The sequence below is a fragment of the Cervus elaphus genome, chromosome 30, assembly GCF_910594005.1.
Source record: "Cervus elaphus chromosome 30, mCerEla1.1, whole genome shotgun sequence".
Classification (NCBI taxonomy): domain Eukaryota; kingdom Metazoa; phylum Chordata; class Mammalia; order Artiodactyla; family Cervidae; genus Cervus; species Cervus elaphus.
This window is the reverse complement of record NC_057844.1, coordinates 72,660,147-72,685,387: the sequence shown is the minus strand read 5'-3', so window position 1 is coordinate 72,685,387 and position 25,241 is coordinate 72,660,147. Positions and strand designations below refer to the sequence as shown.

At 36.5% G+C, this 25,241-nt stretch overlaps 1 protein-coding gene across 2 annotated transcripts in view; it reads left to right on the top strand.

The window, feature by feature from the left end:
- Positions 1 to 25,241, top strand: part of UGGT2 (UDP-glucose glycoprotein glucosyltransferase 2) — a 137,453-nt gene that overhangs the window by 80,170 nt on the left and 32,042 nt on the right. For both annotated transcript variants that reach the window (XM_043892451.1, XM_043892452.1), the window contains 6 exons: positions 1,155 to 1,361; positions 3,980 to 4,111; positions 9,879 to 10,003; positions 16,593 to 16,688; positions 18,428 to 18,530; positions 23,382 to 23,461. In XM_043892451.1, coding sequence (XP_043748386.1) covers positions 1,155 to 1,361; positions 3,980 to 4,111; positions 9,879 to 10,003; positions 16,593 to 16,688; positions 18,428 to 18,530; positions 23,382 to 23,461 — 743 coding nt within the window. The remainder of the gene's footprint in view (positions 1 to 1,154; positions 1,362 to 3,979; positions 4,112 to 9,878; positions 10,004 to 16,592; positions 16,689 to 18,427; positions 18,531 to 23,381; positions 23,462 to 25,241) is intronic.

Genomic DNA, 25,241 nt, shown 5'->3' with positions numbered 1-25,241 from the left:
CCTAGTCCTTGCTGTTGCACATACATGTACATGTCTAATGGCGTGTATGTGCTGAATGTTTGTGTCCCTCCAAAAATTTATAGGGCTTCCCTGGCGGCTCAGATGGTAAAGAATCTTCTTGCAGTGTAGGAGACTCAGGTTTGATCCCTGAGTGGGGAAGATCCCTGGAGAAGGAAATGGCAAACAACTCCAGCATTCTTACCTAGAGAATTCCATGGACAAAAAAGCCTGGCAGGCTACGGTCCATGGGATCACACAGAGTCGGACACTACTGAGTGGCTAACACTTTTTTCTTTTCTTTCAAAATTTTAATGTTCAAATCTAATCCTCAATGTGCTGATATTTGAAGATGGGACCTTTAGGAGGTAATTAGGTCATTAGGGTGGAGTCCTCATAAATGGGATTAGTGCTCTTACAAGAAGAGGTCCTAGAGCTAGCCTACTCTCTTTCTGTCATGTAAGGATCCAAGGAGAAATTAGAAAATGCAACCCAGAACAAGGTCCTCACCAGCACCTGACCATTCTGGCACGCTGATCTTGGTCTACCAGCCTCCATATTGTACTATTTTTTTACATATCTATCTCAGTAATAAGTAAAACAAGTAAACAGAAAATCAATAGGGATGTACAGATGATTTGAGTAATAAAATCCCCAAACTTTACCTAATGAATATTGATAGAAAAATACACATTGCATAGTATATGTTCTTGCAAAGCACAAATGTAACATTTAAAAAACATTTGTAGATGCTGGGTTATCTCATAAAAATTAGACTGATGTTCTAGTTTTCTTTTGGTGATTGATTTCTAACTTAATTATACTGTAGTCAAAGAATATACTTTTGCTCTTTCAGCAGCAGGGTTTGAACAGCATGGATCCACTTATGCACAAATTTTTTTCAGTAGTAAATACTACAGTATTATGTCATTTGTGGTTGGCTGACTCTACAGATGTGGAACTTTGAATATGGAGGGCCAACTATAAGTGGATTTTCGACTGCTCAGGGGGTTGGTGCATCTGACCCCTGCATTGTTCAAGGATCAAGTGTACTTCGTATGATTTTAGTCTTTGAAAATTTTATGAGATTTACAAAATTCCATTGTAAAAGTATGTGTAAAATACTGATCTTTATCACCTTTAAATGTGTTTTGCAGAAAAGAAGTGGTCATAGTCGGTTGGGGGTTATTTATAATCCTACATCAAAAATAGATGAAGAAAACACAACTATTTCTAGAGGAATTCTGGCAGCTTTTCTTACACTGAAAAACAGCTTTTTGAGAAACTTTCTCAGGAAACTGGCGGAAGAAAAAACTGCTGCAGCTATTTACTCTGGAAATAAAATTAAAACATTGCTTACTGAGGTTAGTAGCTATTTGTTTGAAATAATAGATACATATCTGTTGCATATTTCAAAAATATTTCAGTGTGCTTGGAGATACGTTGCCAAAAAATCAGTAAGTATAATCAAATGGGGATCATAAGCTTTACTGTGGGAAAGGTCCTCTTTAAATGATATGGCTTTGCATAGAAGCACTGAACATATCAAATTTCAGATATTTCAGCTACTACTCAATGATCTTAATGGCTTTCTAGTTTGGATATGTACTTATGTGAAGAATTGGGAGTTAAAGGAATATGTGAATAATCCTCAGTTATTTCACTGAAGGGATCCAGTACAGGGAAAAATTCTAAGGTAAAAGCTGATGCTCTGGAAGAAAGACTCATTAATCCATTCAAAAAATTTATTGATTGACTCCCAGACAATGGGGATAATACTTGTGAACAAGGCAGATAGAATCCCTGTTCTTATGGACTTACACTGTAATGGGAAAGAAAAGGTAAGTGGTGCTAGAAAAAAAGATTATAAGAAAGTATACTGTTTGAGGGATGTTCTTTTAGCTGGAGTGGTCACGGGAAGGCATCTCTAAAGAGCTGTTGTTTGGGCAAAGCTCTGAATGAAGTGAGATATCAAGCCATGGAAAGTCTGTAAGAAGAATATACCAGATTCAAGAATACAGTGGATCTGAAGAAAGTATTTATAGAAGGACATGGTCAACTATGCCAGATGTCTTGAAATTAGGAAGGTGGTCGTTGGTGACTGATAAGAACAGTTTCAATGAAGTAGTAGGTATAAAGGTGAACTAGAGTCAAGAGAGAAAGGGAAATCAGAAATCATAAAAGACAGCAAGTATTCGTAGCTTTCTAAAGGAATTTTCCTATGCGGAGAACAGAGAAATACTGTGTAGCTAGAATAGGACTTGAGGTCAGGGAAGGATTTCACTTTTTTGGTATGCTAATGAAAACAGTCCATCCAAATATAAGGATGATCTGGAGAGAAAGGAGCAAAGTGGGAGGATGTTTCTTGAGTAGAAAAGAGGTCCTGGGACCCACTGCACAAGTTCTAAGTGTTGATTTAAGAACAGGGTAGATTTATTTGGTCGTAGCAAGATGAGTACTTCTCTTCTGATTGATTCCGTTTTCAAAAAAAGTCAGATCATTAGCTAAATATTAGGATGGGAGTAGGTGCTCTTAGAGGTTGGAGGGAAGAGAAGAGAATGTCAAGTGTTTTCCTATTGTTCTGAGAGTGAGAAAGTGAATCAACAGTGGTATAGGAAAATTTCTGAGGGCTCTCTTGAGATTAGTGACCATAACTGAAAGTGAGATCAGTGTTGGCCGCATGTGTTTCTCCAGCCATCCTAACACTGTTTGGATCCTGTTGCAGAGTAAACAGAATTATGTTTAACCAGAGTTGAGGTTTTGCCAAGTGATTATAACTGAGAGGAGGCATTCAAGGGAACTGAGCATGCACTGTTTTTGCTATGGTAAAGGGCTCTGAGGTAGACCTTGGTTAGGAGAAAAATTATGATATGGAAAGCACGATAGACAATAAGTGGTTGGATCAAGGGACTGAAGGGTTGACTAATGGTTGTTCTGGTGACACTGCAGTGAATGAGCTGGAGGGTCAGCAGCTTGTGATCAGAGAGGAGTTGACTTGAGAGATTCTGAAAGTGAAGTTCTAGGGCTGCACTGTCTGATACTGTAGCCACAACTTCATGTGGCTGTTCTAAATTTAAATAAAATTACAGTAAATTTCTCAGTCATACTAGCCAGATTTCTAGAGCTCAGTACCCACCTGTGGCTGTGCCTTGGGCAGGCAGGGAATCTTTTCTGATATAGTAGGTATTCCAGGAACATGATAAAAATGCAGAAGGCAGGGCCCACCCTGGATCTACTCCAGTACAGTCTATATTTTAACAAGTCACCCAGGTGATTTGTATGCATATTAATGTTTGAAAGAATCCACCTGCAATGAGGGAGACCTGGGTTCGATCCCTGGGTTGGGAAGATCCCTTGGAGAACAGAAAGACTACCCACTTCAGCATTCTGGTCTGGAGAATTCCATGAACTGTATAGTCCGTGGGGTCGCAAAGAGTCAGACATGACTGAGCGACTTTCACTTAATGTTTGATACACACTGAGATGGATAATATTACTTTTGTGTTTCAGAATTTAAATGTACTATTACTAAACTGGTTTTGTGGGATTGGAATGAGACAGAGTATTTTTATTTTAACCAGTATTTTTTAGTTGAGCACACCAAAATGGAAGTACTGAGTTCAGAATTTAATAAACGTTGTATTTTATTTTTTAATGTTGCATTTTTTTAAATGATGTTCCCTAGCATTTTATTAATCAGTAATCTACCCCAAATTCTCAACAAAGGAATAGCAAGCTATCTACTTATAACAGGATTTACAAGTATTGTAATTGCCTTGCCAAGAAGGCATTCTTTTTTTAAAATGTAATTTCAGAACAAGATGGTACTTTTAAAAATCAAAAGTTAATGTAATTTTAAGTTTTTGTTTTTTTTTTTTTTTTTAATTTTAAGTTTTTAATGACTTATTAAAGTAAGCTATGTTAAAAAATTATTTTGTGTATTTACTGTTCTCTTATTGTTTTTATCATTCTTATGCCTTAGGGGATGGATAAAAATGCCTTTGAGAAAAAATATAATACCATTGGAGTGAATATTTTTCGAACTCACCAGTTGTTCTGCCGAGATGTACTTAAATTGAGTCCCGGAGAAAATGGTGTTGTCAGCAATGGGAGGGTAAGTAGAAAAAGTGATTGCTTACTTTTCTCAGTGACACTGTGATACAAAGGTCTCAAACATTTTCTGTTACAATACACCTAATGCAGTACACACAGAGGCTCACGCCAGACAGGTCTCAGCATAAATAAACTGGCCTCTGAGATCATTTAGTTCATGGCACGCTCCCTGTGTCTTCACCCCTACCCCCATTGATGATAACATTGGATGTGGCTGAGGATGTTCTTTGGGGATAGCTTTTATAAGGTAAGTATTAGAACAAGCAGTTTAGTATATATTACAACATTGTAATTGAGAATCACTGTTGTAAATGTGTGTATAAAGTACATCTTTTTTCTGTTTGTCGCTTTTTTCTACAATTGATTATATTAATAATACCTTTGTAGGTTTTGTGGTGTAAAGTTATACCACAAATATAATTAATATAATTTTATGTTATATTTGTATTATTTGTGTATTATTTATAATATTTGTATTAATATAATTTGTGTTTGTATTATTTGTAATATTTGTATTAATATAATTTTTAAAAACTATGGGGAAGGTCACTCTTATTCCCAACATCCTAATAAAGATTTTTTCTTTTTTAAAAAATTTATTTATTTTTAATTGGAGGATAATTGCTTTGCAATATTGTGTTAGTTTCTGCCGTACATCAACATGAATCAGCCATAGGTATACATATGTCCCCTCCCTCTTGAATCTTTCTCCTATCTCCCATACCATCCCACCCTCTAGGTTTTACCTTCAAATCCTTTGTTTCTACTCTGCATAGCCTTGTCTGTTTTTTAAATACATAATTATAATCACACTTTTTTTCTCTTAATATACTAAGAATATTTTTCCAGTTGATTAGGGAGTTGTAATAGATACATACAAAATTAGTGGATGATAGCTACTTATTAATATTTTTAGTATGATAGTCTAGTTTTCTTTCTCAGGTGTGATTTAAGTTTTTAAAAATTGAATCTGGTGCTTAAGTATTTTTAGAAATCAGCTAATGCAGTGTGTTTGACATACCTCTGCTTGAAGCATCAAATTGTATATCCCTAAGTCATCATCAAAGCTCAGTTTTCTACATTTTTATGAGTTCTGTTCCCTCTGTGCTCCATTCCCATATCATCATTCCCTTAAAATTATGCTTATTTATTCTTTCTTATCTGAATCTGTAAATAATAGAAATTGGAGAATAATGAGGGACTCATATCATCCACAAATTAAGTATTTCTTCTTCAGTGTAACAGTTCTAGTGCTAATTGTGTTAGCTCCTAAAGGTAGCGAGACTCATGTACAGTGCTACTGTAAAATTGGTGACAACAGTTGGCATTTATGATTATAATAGTGTTAGTGAATTTTGATAGTGAGCTATTTGAAAGCCCAAAAATGGTATTGCTTCTTTTTTTTCTTTAGCAATTGCTTTGGGAAGAAAGAAAACTTTTTAGAACAATTTTAAAGTATAAGGCTACCTTTGACTTTGTCAGGCATTTTAAGGTGTAAAAAGTTACAGCCTGCTGTATCTATTAATTTGCCTTTTGGTTATACATAATGGAAAAGTTACTCTATGCTTTCTTTGTCATGGCTTAATGTAACTCAGCCATGATAATATTGTTATCAATATTAGTGATAAATATTATAGTTAGGTTCAGTTTATTTCTTTTAGAACTCTTTTCTTCTCATTTTCCTTGAAATTGACAAAAGGATTTAGCTGTAATCTTGCCATGAACTGAACATTCTTCTGGAATCCAAGAGTATAGTAGTGAAAAAAACATGTTTTTGTGGAGTTTACATTGTGATGCACAGGGAACAAAAACAAATAGTGTCCTTATTTATATGGGGTTATTTGGACAGAGAACCAAAAGAGGTGAGAGAGCAAACTGCATTGCATATCTGGAAGAAGAATGTTCTAGGGAGAGGGGACAGGGAGTACAAAGTCCTGAGATGAGGTTATGTCTGTGTGTTCTAAGAATAGCAGATATGAGGAGAACAGGAGAGAAGTAGCTGGGGGGCCAGATCAGGTGCGGTTTTACTCTGAATGAGTTGAGAAGCTCATTGTTCTGGAGAGGGGATTGACATAAACTGACTTACATTTTATTTGGATCATTAGTGGCTATCACATGGAAAATAGACTGTAGAGGCTGGAAGCCAGTTAGGAGCTATTACAGTAGATCAAGTGAGAGCTGATGGTGGCCTGGACCAGAATGGCTCTAGTGGAAATAGAGAGTAGACGTGAGATGTATTTTGAAGGAAGGGTGAACAGGAATTGCTTACAGATTTGCTGTGGGATGTGAGAGAACTGCATGACCAGCAGAATAAAGTTGCATTGTTTTAAGGTAAGGAAGACTTTGCAGGAGGAGTGGGCTTGTTCAAAGGAAAAGGAAGATCAGATAGAGAATTCAGTTCTGCATATAGTAAGAGTTCAGTGTTCCGTCCTGGACTTGTGAGTAGACTGGTTGAGTCAGCAACTGGACATGAGTTAAGTTCAGGGGAGAGGTCAGGACTGGAGATAGTTAGGAAGTCAAATATATGACTTTTTATGTTGACTAATGAAAAGTTATAATTTTTATTATCTTTGTATTTGTAGGATTGTGGTTTGAAATAGAAAAGTGTGATATATCTGAAAATAAGTACTGTGGTTTTTGAACTATAATGTAGTACTTAGCTTATTACTGTGTCTCAAGAGTAATGCTTTTATAAAACACAATAATCATAGCAATTGTAGCAGGTAGCTATAATTCTGAACAAGATAATTTAATGTTCAAAATAATTCTGACATTTTAGAATCAATCTTCATTTTGAACCTGTCAAAATATTTACATTAGAATTGAAACATATTCAAAGTTAAAATTGTTTATAAATGATCAAAACTAGGGAGTATTGATCTCATACTTTCTTACTGACATGCTAAAGAATTTAAAATCTATTTTAATATTAAATAAAACCCTAAATAATACTGTTGCTGTTGGTTTGGCCAAAAAGTTTGTTTAGGTTTTTCCATAACATCTTATAGAAAAATCTGAATGAACTTTGTAGCTAACCCAATACAATTATATTTATTCTTATTACACTCCATAATAAAATAAATAAATAAATTTGCTGACAAAGGTCCTTACAGTCAAAGCTGTGATTTTTCCAGTAGTCACATGTGGATGTGCGAGTTGGACCGTAAAGAAGGCTGAGCACTGAAGAATTGATGTTTCTGAACTGTGATGTTGGAGATTCTTGAGAGTCCTGGGACTGAAAGGAGATCAAATTAGTCAATCCTAAAGGATATCAGTCCTGAATATTCATTGGAAGGACTGATGCTGAAGCTTCAATACTTTGGCCGCCTGATGCGAAGAACTGACTTCTTAGAAAAGATCCTGACCCTGGGAAAGATTGAAGCAGGAGAATAAGCTGACAGCAGAGGATGAGATGGTTGGACGGCATCACCAACTCAGTGGACATGCGTTTGAGCAAGCTCTGGGAGATGGTGAAGAACAGGGATGCCTGGCATGCTGTAGTCCATGGGGTTGCAGAGTCAGACATGACTGAGTGACTGAACAACAGTTATGCCGTGTACTTACAGATTACTGACAGAGATGGTACAGCAGAGAGTAGGGAAACAAGCAAGGCCTTTTCGTTTAGCAGGACAGTTTGGATTCAGATTCCAGTTACACCATTAATTATATGACCTTTGTCATAAAATTTGTTCATTTGGACAATAGAAAATGTAATAGTATGTTTTACAAAGTTGTCAGAGGATTAAATATGCTTTTACACCTAAAGCACATAGAATGGCCCCAGACATAGAGTAAATTTTCAGTAAATATTAACTTTTCTTTTCTCTAAATCTCTGAAGGCTATCATGAGAACTGTTGGGTACTTTTACAGATTTGGGTGGCTCAAAGGGTAAAGCGTCTGCCTGCAGTATGGGAGACCCGAGTTCGATCCCTGGGTTGGGACGATCCCCTGGAGAAGGAAATGGCAACCTACTCCAGTATTCTTGCCTGAAAAATCCCATGGTTGGAGAAGTCTGGTAGGCTACAGTCCATGGGGTCGCAAAGAGTTGGACACGACTGAGCGACTTCACTTTCACTTTTCACAGATTTTATGTTCATTGAGAGTCAGTATAGAGTCAGGGCCAGTGGATGAAACTTCAACAAGTAGAGAGAGATTTTTATTTGGTATGTGCATGAACATTTTAACAGAGTTTTCTAAAATGTTAATGATCTGTCAAAGGAGGTAGTGCATTTCTGTTACAGCAGTTATTCTGTTTAACTGAAAAGTCTCATTTCCAAAATGTAAAGAAGATTTAAGCTCCAGATAGGTTTTATAGTACTATTACATGATTTTCAAATCTGATGTTCCATTTCTCAATTTGGCCCTTATGTGATTTTACACTAACATTTTATTCCACAAACATTACATTCAATTTTAAGTAGAAGAACTAAAGCACAGAAAAACAGAGTTTCTGCTAGCTATTTGAACTTACATAGGTGAAATAGTGCCAGTTTTCTGTTGAATTTAATCAGTACAGATTCCCAATCTTGTTAATCCCTGAGGAAAATAGTTTGAGATTTTATTTCCTTTTTTTGAGTTATTAACAAAAAACTACTTGATCACTAGAAGTGGTATAGATAAAATTCAGCTATTTTCCAGGCCTATCCTATCCATAGTCCAAAAAATATAACATTGAAGGTGCTTTGAAAGTTAACCTTAAAATTGACAGCCATCTTAAGGAAATGAAGTATTGATATGTGTACTTTTAGTATTATAGCACATATTTTTTGTACATTTAAGAGACCAGGTTTTATGTTTAAAGTGAAACATGGTATTTGTTTAGCTGGATGCCAGTATTCCAGCTAATTTCACCTTTGTTATGAGCAAATGAGAAAAGATTGAAGAACTATGCTTTATTAATTTTTAGAAAATATTAATTGCAGAAGCATATGAAGGGGAAGTAAGAAAATCCACTGCAACTGTTTCTTTTTGGTCTTTTGCCAAGGGAAAAAAAAACATTCTGGTTGACATGTTTTCTAATTGTCTTTAAGTCTAACTGTTCATAAGACTATGCCAGGACTCACCTTCTATATCAAGGCTTATTATGGTCATACTATGATGATGATGTACATACTAGCTTTCCCCCAAAATGATAATGGTAGCACAGTTGGAGTGGTTGTGATGGGATAGACATCCTGAGAAATTAGGTGTCTGGCAAGTTTACAGCTTCCCACTTCTGCAGTTACTGATTTAAAACTAACCTACATGACCTTGCTGTGCGCCAGCAGTTTATGCAACATTGGTTAGATGAAGATTGGTTGGTATTATTAAGAAATTATGTGATTTGTCTCTTGGTTTTGTTCTTTTATGCCTTATTTATATATTCAGATGTGTATAGTATGGACTACAATTAAGAGATTAAATAATGTTGAAAGTAAAAGATTTATGAAATATAGATAATTATTTGAATAATTTACTTTAAAATGAAAAGACTTAGGTTTTTGAAAGCATTATGTTTCAAAGTAAAACTTTCAAATGGAAATAATTTGCTGATTTTTTTTTTTTTGCCATGTTGATTTTGGTATTTATACAAATGTTAACTTGTAATCTTGAAGTGAGGAAATACTTTTCTCATGTTTCTCAGTGGATTTAGTAAATGGTGGGATAAATAACCATTATCTGTTTAATCAGTTTTTGCTTAAAGAAATACCTATTTGATAAGAAAATACCTGTCACAGATTGAGATCTTGAGAAGACACACAATAATATAATTGTTTTTATTTTTAAGTTCTTAGGGCCTGTAGGTGAAGACTTCTATGCAGAAGATTTTTACTTGTTGGAAAAGATAACATTTACTAAGTTAGTAGAGAACATTGAAGACATTGTTGAAAATATAGAAATGAACTCAAAGAAGTAAGTATTTAAAATCATAAGAGCATTTCATTTTGGAGTTTGGTATTTTGCCTCTGATTTCTTTTTAAGATTAGAAAATGTTTCAGGTACCAACTGAAGATACAATAAAAGACATGCAGAGAATATAAAGAAATAGTAGAAAATACCACTCCCAAACTGTAGATGTTAATATTTTATTTGCCTTGGATCTATCTCTTTTGTTTTCTTTCCATCCGTCCCATTCTCCTCCCTCCCCACGAGGTAGCCATTTTCTTAAATGTTGTAAGCATGATTCCTCTATTTGCCTTTATACTTTTGCTTCATATGTAAATATCTATTATTAATGTTTATTGTGTTAAAGCCTTGACTTTTTTAGAGATATGCTGTTATACCTAGGCTCCTTTTGCAGTCTGCCTCTGTAGGAACTTTATCCATTTTCCCATTTTCATGTATATAGACTGAATTTATTGAATTTCTTTCTAGTATTTTGTGAATATATTGCAATTCATTTATATACTCCATTACTGAAGTACAATTAACCTGCCTTTAGTTCATTACTATTATGCAAATGCTATCATGAACTTAGTTTACATGTCTCCTTGTGCAATGTGTGAGTTTCGCTAGACTAAAGGAGTGTTGTTACTGGGTTTAGGATAGACATACCTTCAGCTTTATCAGATACTGCTAAATTCTGTCCTTCAAAAGAGTTGGAACAATTAACACTCCCACCAGAAATGAATTAGTCCTTGTTTCCTGAAGTCCTCACCAATATTGGTGTTACCCAACCTGTTCATTTCCTATCTTATGGATGTGAAATTACATCTTGTTTTTTTTAATTTTTAATTGAGGGATAATTGCTTTAAATATTGTATTAGTTTCTGCCATACATCAATGTGAATCAGCCATAGGTATACATATGTCCCCTCTCTCTTGAATGCATCTTGTTTTAATTTACAGTTCCTTTCTAGAAGACAAGGAAGTGCATTTTGTTTTAATTATACTTCCTTGTCTTCTAGTAAAGTTGAATTTCTTCTCACATGATTGTTTTAATTTGTTTGCTCTTCTGTAAAAGATATGTTCATGCTTTTTGCTTAGTTATCTGTTGGGTTTTCTTCTTTCAGTGATTTATAAACATGTGGTATATGTATCTTTATCAGTATACTATACTGATACTATATATTAAGTATCAGTATACTATTCCAGTTTGTGGCTTGGCTATTCAATTGTAACTTTTTACAAAGAAGTTTTTTTTTTTTTAATGTCAAAATATTCTCTGGGTTTTTCCTTTGTAATTTGTGATCTGTATGTGAAGTGAAGGGTGTGCACTCGTGTGTGTGTGTGTATAGGGTGTATAAATATTTCCCTTGGTCTGAAATCATAAAGGTATTCTCCTTTATTGTCTTCTAAAAGTTTTACAGTTTTGCTTTTTTTCTGATGTATGTCTTTAATTCTTCTTAGATCTTTATACTGTTCCACCGATGTCTTGTCTTATGCAGTTCCATGTTCTAACTACCACAGCTTTATAATAAATTTCAATAGCAGATAGTGAAAATTACTCCTGCTACTTCTTGAAAGTTGTCTTGACCTTTTTTTTTTTTTGGCTACACTTTCATATAAATATTGTTAGGACCAGAATAACAAGTTCTACAGAAAACCTTCCTGCTATTTTTATGTGAATTTCTTTGAATTTATTGTTTAAAAAGAATTGCCATCTTTATGTAATATTGCATTATCTTACCCATTAAATACATACATATATTATTTATATGAAACTGTGCAGACGTACATACATACATATATATGTAGGTAGGTAAGTAGGTAGAAGACACACTTATTCAGGGTCTTTAGAGTCCCTTTTGGGCTTCCCTGGTGGCTCAGCTGGTAAAGAATCCGCCTGCAGTGCACGAGACCTGGGTTTGATCCCTGGGTTGGGAAGATCCCCTGGAGGAGGGCTTGGCAACTCACCCCAGTGTTCTTGCCTGGAGAATCTCAGTGGACAGAGGAACCTGGCGGCCCGCAGTTCATGTGATTGGAAAGAGTCGAACACACCTGAGCAACCAAGCATAGCACAGTGTTCCTTTTAGATTCTTCAGTGAAGCTTCCACTTTTTCCCCATGAAGTCTTACACATGTGTTTTTAAATTTATGCCTGGTACTTATGATCTGGCTTTCCTAGTGACTCAGTGTTAAGAATCCTGCCTGCCAATTCAGGAGATGCAGTTTCAGTCTCTGGATCAGGAAGATTCCCTGGAAAAGGGAATGACAATCCATTCCAGTATTCTTACCTGGGAAATCCATACAGTCCATAGGGTTGCTAAGAGTGAGACATGACCAAGGGATTAACACATTCAGTTTTCCTCTCTTCAGTTCAAAGCACTTTTCAAAAAGAGAAAAATTGACCTGGATAGCTGATATTCAGAAAATCTAGGAAAAGTTTGTTTGAGGCCTCAAAGATTTTCTTTCTTTCTTTTTTTTTGGTCTCTCTCTCCTCTAAGTACATAACAGCCCAGTTTAAAAAACATGGGGAACATGTTGACGACAAATATTTCCTCCATTGTGCCTACAATTTTACATATTAGAGATTGTGTGGATAATTTAACCTTAAGTTTCTAAACCTTTAAGGAAGTTTAGGTGTAGATTATGGTTTTGATTAATTCTTTTATGTTTCAGTTCAATTCAGTTCAGTTGCTCAGTCGTGTCCGACTCTTTGCGACCCCATGAATCACAGCACACCAGGCCTCCCTGTCCATCACCAACTCCCGGAGTTTACCCAAACTCATGTCCATCGAGTCGGTGATGCCATCCAACCATCTCATCCTCTGTCATCCCTTTCTCCTCTTGCCTCCAGTCCCTCCCAGCATCAGGGTCTTTTCCAATGAGTCAACCAACTCTTCGCATGAGGTGGCCAAAGTATTGGAGTTTCAGCTTCAACATCAGTCCTTCCAGTGAACACCCAGGACTGATCTCCTTTAGGGTGGACTGGTTGGATCTCCTTGCAGTCCAAGGGACTCTCAAGAGTCTTCTCCAACACCACAGTTCAAAAGCATCAATTCTTCGGCGCTCAGCTTTCTTCACAGTCCAACTCTCACATCCACACATGACCACTGGAAAAACCAGTAGTTTTTGACTGGACAGACCTTTGTTGGCAAAACCAGTGGTTTTTGACTGGACGGACCTTTGTTGGCAAAGTAATGTCTCTGCTTTTTAAAGTGCTATCTAGGTTGGTCATAACTTTCCTTCCAAAGAGTAAACGTCTTTTAATTTCATGGCTGCAATCACCATCTGCAGTGATTTTGGAGCTCAAAAAAATAAAGTCAGTCACTGTTTCCACTGTTTCCCCATCTATTTCCCATGAAATGATAGGACAAGATGCCATGATCTTAGTTTTCTGAATGTTGAGCTTTAAGCCAACTTTTTCACTCTCCTCTGTCACCTTCATCAAGAGGTTTTTTAGTTCCTCTTCACTTTCTGCCATAAGAGTGGTGTCATCTGCATATCTGAGGTTATTGATATTTTTCCCGGCAATCTTGATTCCAGCTTGTGCTTCATCCAGCCCAGTGTTTCTCATGATGTACTCTGCATATGTAAGTTAAATAAGCAGGGTGACAATATACAGCCTTGATGTACTCCTTTTCCTATTTGGAACCAGTCTGTTGTTCCATGTCCAGTTCTAACTGTTGCTTCCTGACCTTCATACAGGTTTCTCAAGAGGCAGGCCAGGTGGTCTGGTATTCCCATCTCTTTCAGAATTTTCCACAGTTTATTGTGATCCACACAGTTAAAGGCTTTGGCATAGTCAATAAAGCAGATATAGACGTTTTTCTGGAACTCTCTTGCCCTTTCGATGATCCAGCCGATGTTGACAATTCGATCTCTGGTTCCTCTGCCTTTTCTAAAACCAGCTTGAACTTCTGGAAGTTCTCAGTTCACAGATTGCTGAAGCCTGGCATGGAGAATTTTGAGCATTACTTTACTAATGTGTGAGATGAGTGCAGTTGTGCGGCAGTTAGAGCATTCTTTGGGATTACCTTTCTTAGGGATTGGAATGAAAACTGACCTTTTCCAGTCCTGTGGCCACTGCTTAGTTTTCCAAATTTGCTGGCATATTGAGTGCAGCACTTTTACAGCATCATCTTTCAGGATTTGAAATAGCTCAACAGGAATTCCATCACCTCCACTAGCTTTGTTCCTAGTGATGCTTCTAAGGCCCACTTGACTTCACATTCCAAGATGTCTGGCTCTAGGTGAGTGATCACACCATCGTGATTATCTGGGTCGTGAAGATCTTTTTTGTACAGTTCTTCTGTGTATTCTTGCCACCTCTTCTTAATATCTTCTGCTTCTGTTAGGTCCATACCATTTCTGTCCTTTATCGAGCCCATCTTTGCATGAAATGTTCCCTTGGTATCTCTAGTTTTCTTGAAGAGATCTGTAGGTTTTCCCATTCTATTGTTTTCCTCTATTTCTTTGCATTGATCGCTGAGGAAGTCTTTCTTATCTCTGCTTGCTCTTCTTTGGAAATCTGCATTCAGATGCTTATATCTTTCCTTTTCTCCTTTGCTTTTCACTTCTCTTCTTTTCACAGCTATTCGTAAGGCCTCCTCAGACAGCCATTTGGCCTTTTTGCATTTCTTTTCCATGGGGGTGGTCTTGATCCCTGTCTCCTGTACAGTGTCACGAACCTCCGTCCATAGTTCATCAGGCACTCTGTCTATCAGATATAGTCCCTTAAATCTGTTTCTCACTTTCACTATATAATCATAAGGAATTTGATTTAGGTCATACCTGAATGGTCTAGTGGTTTTCCCTACTTTCTTCAGTTTAAGTCTGAATTTGGCAATAAGAAGTTCATGATCTGAGCCACAGTCAGCTCCCGGTCTTGTTTTTGATGACTCTATAGAGCTTCTCCATCTTTGGCTGCAAAGAATATAATCAGTCTGATTTCGGTGTTGATCATCTAGTGATGTCCATGTGTAGAGTCTTCTCTTGTGTTGTTGGAAGAGGGTGTTTGCTATGACCAAGGCATTCTCTTGGCAAAACTCTATTAGCCTTTGCCCTGCTTCATTCCGTACTCCAAGGCCAAATTTACCTGTTACTCTAGGTGTTTCTTGACTTCCTACTTTTGCATTCCAGTCCCCTATAATGAAAAGGACATCTTTTTTGGGTATTAGTTCTAAAAGGTCTTGCAGGTCTTCATAGAACCATTCAACTTCAGCTTCTTCAGCATTACTGGTTGGGGCATAGGCTTGGATTACCGTGATATTGAATGGTTTGCCTTGGAAATGAACAGAGATCATTCTGTCTTTTTTGAGATTGCATCCAAGTACTGCATTTCGGACTTTTGTTGACCATGATGGCTACTCCATTTCTTCTAGGGGATTCATGCCCACAGTAGTAGATATAATGGTCATCTGAGTTAAATTCACCCATTCCAGTCCATTTTAGTTCGCTGATTCCTAGAATGTCGACATTCACTCTTGCCATCTCCTGTTTGACCACTTCCAATTTGCCTTGATTCATAGGCCTAACATTCCAGGTTCCTATGCAATATTGCTCTTTACAGCATCGGACCTTGCTTCTATCACCAGTCCCATCCACAACTGGGTATAGTTTTTGCTTTGGCTCCATCCCTTCATTCTTTCTGGAGTTATTTCTCCACTGATCTCCAGTAGCATACTGGGACCTACCAACCTGGGGCGTTCATCTTTCAGTGTCCTATCTTTTTGCCTTTTCATACTGTTCATGGGGTTCTCCAGGCAAGAATACTAAAGCGGTTTGCCATTCCTTTCTCCAGTGGACCACAATCTGTGATTAAGTGGCAGTTAAATGCAATGCTCTGTGAAAGATATGGTTTACAAATAGAAATAATGTACAGTGTACAGAAACTATATATCCAGCAAAAAATGATACAGTAGAGAAATACTGACAAGGTTCTCGACCACTCTGACTCTGAATTTCTTTGTTTATAAAACAGAGATGCCTGTCTTTTCTGTTTTTCTTTTTTTTTTTTACTTAAAATTCAGCTAACATTTTCTGTTATCATTAAACATACACATTTTCATATTTTAATGATATGTCAGCATATCATTAAATGTACACATTTTCTCTGTCATGGATTTATGGTTATATTTAATCTAGGTGTTTATTTTGTACATTTTTAGTTTTTGAATGAATTTGACACCATAGAAATCTGGGCTTCTTAACTATATTAAAAATTCTTTGAAAGTAGATATCTTACCATTTACTTTTTGTTTTTCCTGCCTGCTCTTCTTTCTTCCCTGCGTGGCTCTAAGTGCTTGGATACATAACCAGCAACTCAGCAAATTTTCACTAATTGAATGATTCTCTATATGATTATAGACACCATTAGGAATATCACTTATGTGCTTAGCTATCAATCATATCAATGATAAAAACTAGGTTGACCTTAGAATCAGCAGTCATTTTACTTTTGATAGAATCTACAAGTTTGGAAGAAAGGTCATTTACATACAGTTTATCTACTGGAGATACTTTGCAGTAAATTCCCCTTTCTTACGGTGTTATATGATAGATGAAATATGGACCTTTCTTCTCCAAAAATTCATTCATTGTTTATCTTGTTTCTCTAGCTTGAGTGACCTTGTTATGAAAATTGATGCTCTTGTTTCCTCTTTGCCTAAACGTGCCTCTCGGTATGACATCACATTTCTTAAGGAGAGTCGCAGGTAAGAAGATGTTAGTTCTGTGTATTCTGTCACTGCATCCTATACTTAGTTATGGTTACATTTGTGTTCATGATATAGCCAAAGTTAAAGTATAAATAAAAGTTATTAGACAATAAACATCTTTGATAAGATTGGGAAACAAATTCTAGTTAATTATGTTATGGTAAATAAATTATATATATATATGTGTATATATATAGGATATGAAGTTTCAAGTAACTAATATGATTTGTCTTACTCTCATCTTTCTTCCACACTCAAGTTCATTTGAAATTTTTGCAGTATAATCATTATAAATAATAATAGCTTTATGTTGTCAATGTATAAAAGACTCCATTACCAAAGAATTCCACTTAATTAAGTGTCGACATGTACAAAAGAATATCCCAGAATGTGTTATGTGGAACATTACTCTGAGATGTTGACAAATATCTTCTGAGGGAGAACCTATCTAGTCAAGTAAATTTAGAGAATACTTTATCCTTTGGAGTGGAGGAGTGAGACTTTCAGTGTGCATCCGTGTATTGACAGTTATGAGATGTGGTGTAGTTAAAAGAAAACCAAAGGTGCATTTTTGGTAAACTGTGCAGTTGAGTAACTATTCATGGAACACTTTTTTGTTGAAAATTTATTATTCCGTAAAAAATTAGATTTCTAAAAATAGCCATCAGAGAAATACTGCTTTAGAATAATAAACTAGTTTATAATTTCACTATATAATACTTCTCCTCTAAGATATTTGAAATAAAATTCATACATACACACAATTATCTGGGTCCACAATGGGAATTTTCTTTTCTTATTTAAGGACCACTTATAATAGGAAGAAATAATCAGTTAGACATTATGTGACTAAACTACAGATTTTATTATCCTTTTCCAATCACTGCTTTTATAAAACTAAATTGAGACAAATTAGTTTATCATAAACTTAAAATGGCTGACACTTCCTTCCTTATTTTCTGATTTTATACCTCGCAAAAAAAAAAAACCTGACTTCCTATGTTGTTACAGTGTTAAAACAGTAATTCAATTGGACTATTCTGTACTTTCAATTAAATATACACTTTAAATTTTCATTGAATTAAATGTAGGATTTATTATCTCATACTGGCCTTTTTTGTACTTTAAATAATTTTCCCAAATTTTTAGTTTAACGGATAGTTCATCTTCTATCTTAGAACTTGAATCAGTGACAGACTGAATGGAAAGGACAGAGGGAAGGAAGTGTGGAGAGGGTGACCGAGGTCAAGATAATATGATCCATTTGGGTGATTTTCCCCTGAGCGTTCCTGTTAATAATATGTTGGGTTTTAAAAACTATTAAATTTAATAAAAGTACTGAGTAACTAATTTTATCCGTCTCAAAGCTGAGGAAATACAATTAACTAACAAAAAAAAAATCTTTGTTTTATTTTTTACATTGTATGATCCATGAGGATTTGAGGAGCTTAAAATTATGAGAGTTTTTTCCCACTAAAATAGTATTGTTCTCTGAAGAGTTTTTTAAATTATTTGTTCATAATTTCTTACTTTCATTTTCTGTAATTGTTTGAGATTTTCTGGTTTATTGAACACAGACATTAAACTTTTAAATTCGCATTTTCTTCTATGAAGAAACAGCCAGGATTTTTTAATCCAGTGAAAAAGAAATTTATAAGAATGTACATAGCTAAGATTAATTCAGTAATTGAGTAGACTTAACTGATCATCTTTCATATTATTTTTTGTTTTTCTAGCATTATAAAGATAAATTCTGTAGAGAATGATATGTCCTTTGATGTCGTTGCTATTGTTGATCCATTGACAAGAGAAGCACAGAAGATGGCACAGTTATTAATTGTAAGATAATTTTACATTTTATTAAACAGTATACATATATTTATTATATGATATATACTGCTTTTATTTTGAAATTCATCTTTTCAGGTTTGTTTTCAAGTATAGTCAGTGTTTGGTTTTGATTCTGTATTTCATACAACATTCTAAATAGATTGTCGTATTTCAATGTAGAAAATTAAATGATAGAGCTGTGCCTGGGATATTATGGCAGGACCAGATTAGGTGTTAATAAGGACATAATTGTTGTCCCTATCACGCCAAAACCTTAATCTCCAATGTGACTGTATTTGGAAATAGGGACTTGGGTAAATAAGTAAGGTTAAATGAAGTGTTATAGGTTGGTCTGTAATCCAGTAGGATGAATAGCCTTATAAGAAGAGAAGAGACCATTCTCTCCTCATATACAGAAAAGAGGTCATGTGAGTACACCGCAACGTGGCAGCCACCTCAAAGACAGGAAGAGAGCCCTCTCCAGGAACTGAGTCTTCAACACCCTGATGAAATAAATTTCGTAGTTCAAGCCACCCGGTTTGTGGTGATTTATTATGGCAGCCTGAGCTAACTGATACAAGTGTCTTCCCATGGTCATCTTTCTTTCCCCTGGTGTGGAGAATGGCTTCTGGAGAAGCAGATGTCTAAGTTTAATGAGTACCTTAAGTTTAGACTGTACTTAGTAACATTAACCATACAGGGGAAGCTAGTAGAAGAAAAAGCAAAAAAGTTGTGTTCAACAGGTTTGGCCACTGTAACAAAAGCAGAGTTCCAAAGAATAGCAAGGAGAGATAAGAAAGCCTTCCTCAGCGATCAATGCGAAGAAATAGAGGAAAACAATAGAATGGGAAAAACTACAGATCTCTTCAAGAAAATTAGAGATACCAAGGAAACATTTCATGCAAAGATGGGCTCGATAAAGGACAGAAAAGGTATGGACCTAACAGAAGCAGAAGATATTAAGAAGAGGTGGCAAGAATACACAGAAGAACTGTACAAAAAAGATCTTCACGACCCAGATAATCACGATGGTGTGATCACTCACCTAGAGCCGGACATCCTGGAATGTGAAGTCAAGTGGGCCTTAGAAAGCATCACTAGGAACAAAGCTAGTGGAGGTGATGGAATTCCTGTTGAGCTATTTCAAATCCTGAAAGATGATGCTGTGAAAGTGCTGCACTCAATATGCCAGCAAATTTGGAAAACTCAGCAGTGGCCACAGGACTGGAAAAGGTCAGTTTTCATTCCAATCCCTAAGAAAGGCAATGCCAAAGAATGCTCAAACTACTGCACAGTTGCACTCATCTCACACATTAGTAAAGAAATACTCAAAATTCTCTAAGCCAGGCTTCAGCAATCCGTGAACCATGAACTTCCAGAAGTTCAAGCTGGTTTTAGAAAAGGCAGAGGAACCAGAGATCGAATTGTCAACATCAGCTGGATCATCGAAAGGGCAAGAGAGTTCCAGAAAAATGTCTATATCTGCTTTATTGACTATGCTAAAGCCTTTGACTGTGTGGATCACAATAAACTGTGGAAAATTCTGAAAGAGATGGGAATACCAGACCACCTGACCTGCCCCTTGAGAAACCTATATGCAGGTCAGGAAGCAACAGTTAGAACTGGACATGGAACAACAGACTGGTTCCAAATAGGAAAAGGAGTACATCAAGGCTGTATATTGTCTCCCTGCTTATTTAACTTACATATGCCGAGTACATCATGAGAAACGCTGGGCTGGATGAAGCACAAGCTGGAATCAAGATTGCCAGGAGAAATATCAATAACCTCAGATATGCAGATGATACCACTCTTATGGCAGAAGGTGAAGAAGAACTAAAGAGCCTCTTGATGAAAGTGACAGAGGAGAGTGAAAAAGTTGGCTTAAAGCTCAACATTCAGAAAAACTAAGGTCATGGCATCCAGTCCCATCACTTCATGGCAAATAGATGCGGAAACAGTGACTGACTTTATTTTTCTGGGCTCCAGAATCACTGCAATTGGTGATTGCAGCCATGAAATTAAAAGATGCTTACTCCTTGGAAGGAAAGTTATGATCAACCTAGACAGCATATTAAAAAGCAGAGACATTACTTTATCAACAAAGGACCATCTGGTCAAGGCTCTGGTTTTTCCAGTGGTCATGTATGGATGTGAGAGTTGGACTGTGAAGAAAGCTGAGTGCCGAAGAATTGATGCTTCTGAACTGTGGTGTTGGAGAAGACTCTTGAGAGTCCCTTGGACTGCAAGGAGATCCAACCAGTCCATCCAAAAGGAGATCAGTCCTGGGTGTTCATTGGAAGGACTGATGCTGAAGCTGAAACGCCAATACTTTGGCCACCTGATGCAAAGAGCTGACTCACTTGAAAAGACCCTGATGATGGGAAGGATTGAGGGGAGGAGGAGAAAGGGACGACAGAGGATGAGATGGTTGGATGGCATCACCGACTCAATGGACATGGGTTTGGGTGGACTCCGGGAGTTGGTGATGGACAGGGAGGCCTGGTGTGCTGTGATTCATGGGGTCGCAAAGAGTCGGACCCGACTGAGTGACTGAACTGAACAAAAACAAAGTACCTTCAAGTCTGAAGCTGATTTCTGTCATCTCAGCTTCCAAGTGTAAGCCATGTGGAGTTGCCAGGGAAGCTCCACAGTGTGAGGGACTCGGGCACCTTCTGTACTCTTCAGCTGTCCTCATGAAGCAGCTTCTCTCTGGCAGTCTAAGATCACAACATCATCTCTGTATCACTGCAGCAGGCAAGAGAGAACAAGGGCGCAACCCCAACCCCAAATATATTCAATCCAGTCACATCCCATTGAGCAGACTGTAGCCAGCCAGCCGGCTGCGCCTAGTCACAAGGCGGGGGAGGCAGACGTGTGTAAACCTGAAGATTTCTTCACTGGGAAGTAGTGTGTTAGTTGCTCAGTTGTGTCTGATTCTTTGTGACCCCATGATCTATAGCCCACCAGGCTCCTCTGTCCATGGGATTTTCCAGGCAAGAATACTGGAGTGGGTTGCCATTCCCTTCTCCAGGGGATCTTCCCTACCCAGGGATCAAACCCTGGTCTCAGTGTTGCAGGCAGATTCTTTTACTACTGAGCCCCCAGGGAAGCCTATAGATTCCATCACTGGGAAATAGAGGAGAATGGATATTAGAATACAGAAAGTAGACACTGAAAGAACATTCTGTGGCTTGTCCTGTACTGATAATATTAAAAGATTCAAATTGTGATGCAGCTTTCAGTACTTACATTTAAAATAGCTACTCATGTTAGAAGGCATATTTTTTCTAGTGATGTTCAAAATTTTTGGATAGTCCTATTTGAAATTACTCACTGCTTTTTAAAAAGACACATCAAAAAATATTCTCAGAAGTGGAAACTATTCTATGACAGTTTACTTTTGAAAACAAGCAAAAATAGTTGTCAAGTCTGGTGAAAGAAGTAAATGATCAAGCTGGGTCATACTGATGCATGTATACATCATACATACTGATATATTATACTGATATATTCTATCAAATTTTCAAAATGCTGTTTCTCTCAGAAGTTGGTGTGCCCTGCCAACTGGGAAAGTGGGTAATAGGCGTCTCTTGTAAATGCATTTCTTAATGTGTACAAATAATTTTGGATCCCCTTTGCCATTGTACCTATTCATTGTATAACTGGGTAAAAGTTAATTCTTTAGTTGATTTACTTGCCTTATTCTTTCAGCATTTCTGTACCTTCAAACTTTAACTTCTTTAGGCACAATATTATTCTGTAGAAAGCAAAAATCAGTAATCATACTGATAAGGAATGGAGGTAGTATGATGTCTTTTAGTATATAAATTCCCTATTCCTATGGAGACTCATTATTCAGAAAAAAAAAATTGCTTACCTCTGAAGCTTTTATGTAAACATAGAATTTAGGAGTAAGAAATATGGATTATACAGAAATACAAGATATGAAATTATATTCCAGTTTACATCATTGGTAATAGTAGCATACTTCATTTCAGAGCAGCTCAGAACTTCACATATCTTATTTCGTTCTATACAGAAATTTTGTGCTATAATTTTGTGCTGTAAAGCATAAATTAATTTGCTAGAAGAAATGGATAGTGTCTCATTTAACACTTGGGAGAAACAGTGGCTCAGTAGCCTCCATTGTAGCTAATAAGAAGAGTGATAGAATGGGAATTAAAATTCAGAGTTCTTAAATGCTTAGTCTGTATATTGTAATTCCTCCTCAAACATGTATCCTTTCCATTCCATATGTCTGTTTTATTCTCCTTTTAATCTGTCCTTTGTTGTCTAATATTTTCAAATCTTCACTGACTTGTTGCCTGTATAGATGTAAGGACTATCAGAATTAAAAATTCTCCTACTTTAATGCTCTAGGAAAATGAAAAGAGACTATTTTATCTCTATGTAGCCAAGACCTTTCTATATCTTTTACAATGTAGATGAAATTCCATAAGGATCAGGGCACCCTTGCCATACAGTTGTGAGGTCACTACTTTGTATTTGCACATTGAGGTTCTAATAATTGTTTTACTTGTTCTTCAGTAGTGAAGAAATTTAAATGCCATGAAAGGAAGTCACACTAGGCAAAAGGTAGGCAGCATAACCTTTGGGCAATGATGTCAACTGTGTGGATTCAAACCTGACCTCTGCCGTGACTTACTGTGTGATCATGGGCAAATTGCTACATCTGTCTGTGCCTCGGCTATAAAAGTAGCTGCGTCAGAAGGATGTTGTAAGAATCAGACGAGTTAACAGATGTCAAGTCTTAATATAGTTCCTGGTGCATAGTAAATACTCAGTAAATGTTAGCTATTAATATTAATTTCAAATATGGGAATTTTTTTCTAATAGGTCCTTGGCAAGATTATCAACATGAAGTTAAAGTTGTTCATGAACTGCAGGAGTAAACTTTCAGAAGCCCCTTTAACGAGGTCAGTCTACATGAACATAATTTAATTTTGAAAAATTTGCACATGCTATAAGGGAGAAAAAAACATAATTACTACACCTGTGTTTTTCTTCACAAAATGCTTAGTTGAAATAGATCAGAGATAGTTTATTAACCTTAACTGATATAAAATTAAGGTAACCTAACCAGTAGAATTCACCCAGTATAATTGCAGAATTTACATGGATTATGTTCATCTATGGGTATTTTAAAAATTTGATTTAGAAGTACCTATTTAGAAATATACGGTGGGTTCCAGCAACATGGATGTACTTAGAGATTATCATACTAAGTGAAGTAAGTCAAAAGATAAATACCATATGTTATCACTTATATGTGGAATCTAAAATACGACACAAGTGAAGGTGTAGGTTACATTTATTATCTAAGATTTTTGTCCTCATAATTCATTTTTCATACTTATTTTTCTTTTGTATTTCAGATTTTATTATATGTTTCTAAATCTCATTTTAGCCACTAATTGAGAGGTCTTCCCATGAGTACAGAGTTTTTACTCACCCAAGTAGGAATCCTCTCCACAAAGTCTCTGCAGAGCTTTGGGATATATGATAAAGAGTGAGAATATTAAACATAATCTAGCACAGTTTGTTAGAAGGAAGAGAACTTGACTTCTCTAAAGTGAAATAATACCTAATATACCAGATAGATGCTACAAGTGGTTAATAATGGTGCACAAGACAAAAATCTGTTGAACTCGTTTTAACCTACGAGTTCAACAGTGTCTTGTATACTTAGTAGCATTATATTAAGAAAACTAGTTGACACATTAGTTCTGTTGACCTAAAACAAATAGATTGCTAGATATTTCTCCAGAAAAGATGGGTTTTTTCAGGATCAGCAGAGAATTGCAATTCATGGTCAGCAACCACAGAGTGCCACGTACAAGTCTCTGCACAAGGCAGAGGAAGGAGAACTCTTAGAGAGGAAAGGAAGTCGGGGTAGCGGGGGTCTATAGTAAACAGTGAGCCCATGGCTTCTCATGTCTGAGTCCTTGCCAGGGAAGAAGAGAAGTCTTTCTTCTTCCTGTTGGGCTATGTTATCATCAGAGGCTGTGAGTACTCCCCAGTGTAGTCTCCTGATTGTATTTGAGGTTTCTGTTTATTAACTTTTTTTTTTTTTTTAACAATTCATAGACGTTAACTTATAAAATGCTGTCTCATGCTTCTCCGAGATGACAGAGGTTATGGGCAGGAATTCCCTCGGTTCCTCCTCTGTCTCCTGTACCTCTCCAGGCTTCCTGTGTGGTACGGGAAGAGTTGTCATCTTTCCTCTTGGTTAAGGTGATCCTGTGTTTTGCCATTTATTTCTAGATCCTTGCTTTTATCACATAGTTCCTTGTTCCATATCTCTAACCTCTCTACTAGCCCTTTTCTTTCAGTCTCAGAAGTTATTCAGTTTTTAAAAAGAAAATAAACTGCTCCCTTAACGTCCTGCCCTGTGGAGCCCTGCCTCTTCCTTCTCTTCTCCATTCTTGCTCATGTCAGGTTCTCTTAAGTATGGCCAACCCCCCCCTTCATCTCTCATTCACTTGAACCTCCCACTAAAGTTAGTCTTTATCCTCTTTGCCACTGAATTATTTTTACTAATTCACAAATTGCTGCTTGCAAAATCCATAGGATACTTCTTAATGACATTTCTGCTGCCTTTGACAGTACCCGGTACTTGGTTTGGACTGTGTTCTCTTCACCGTCTCCTCCTACTCTCTCTGTTTTGACTCTGCCTCTGGGGATTCACACCCTACC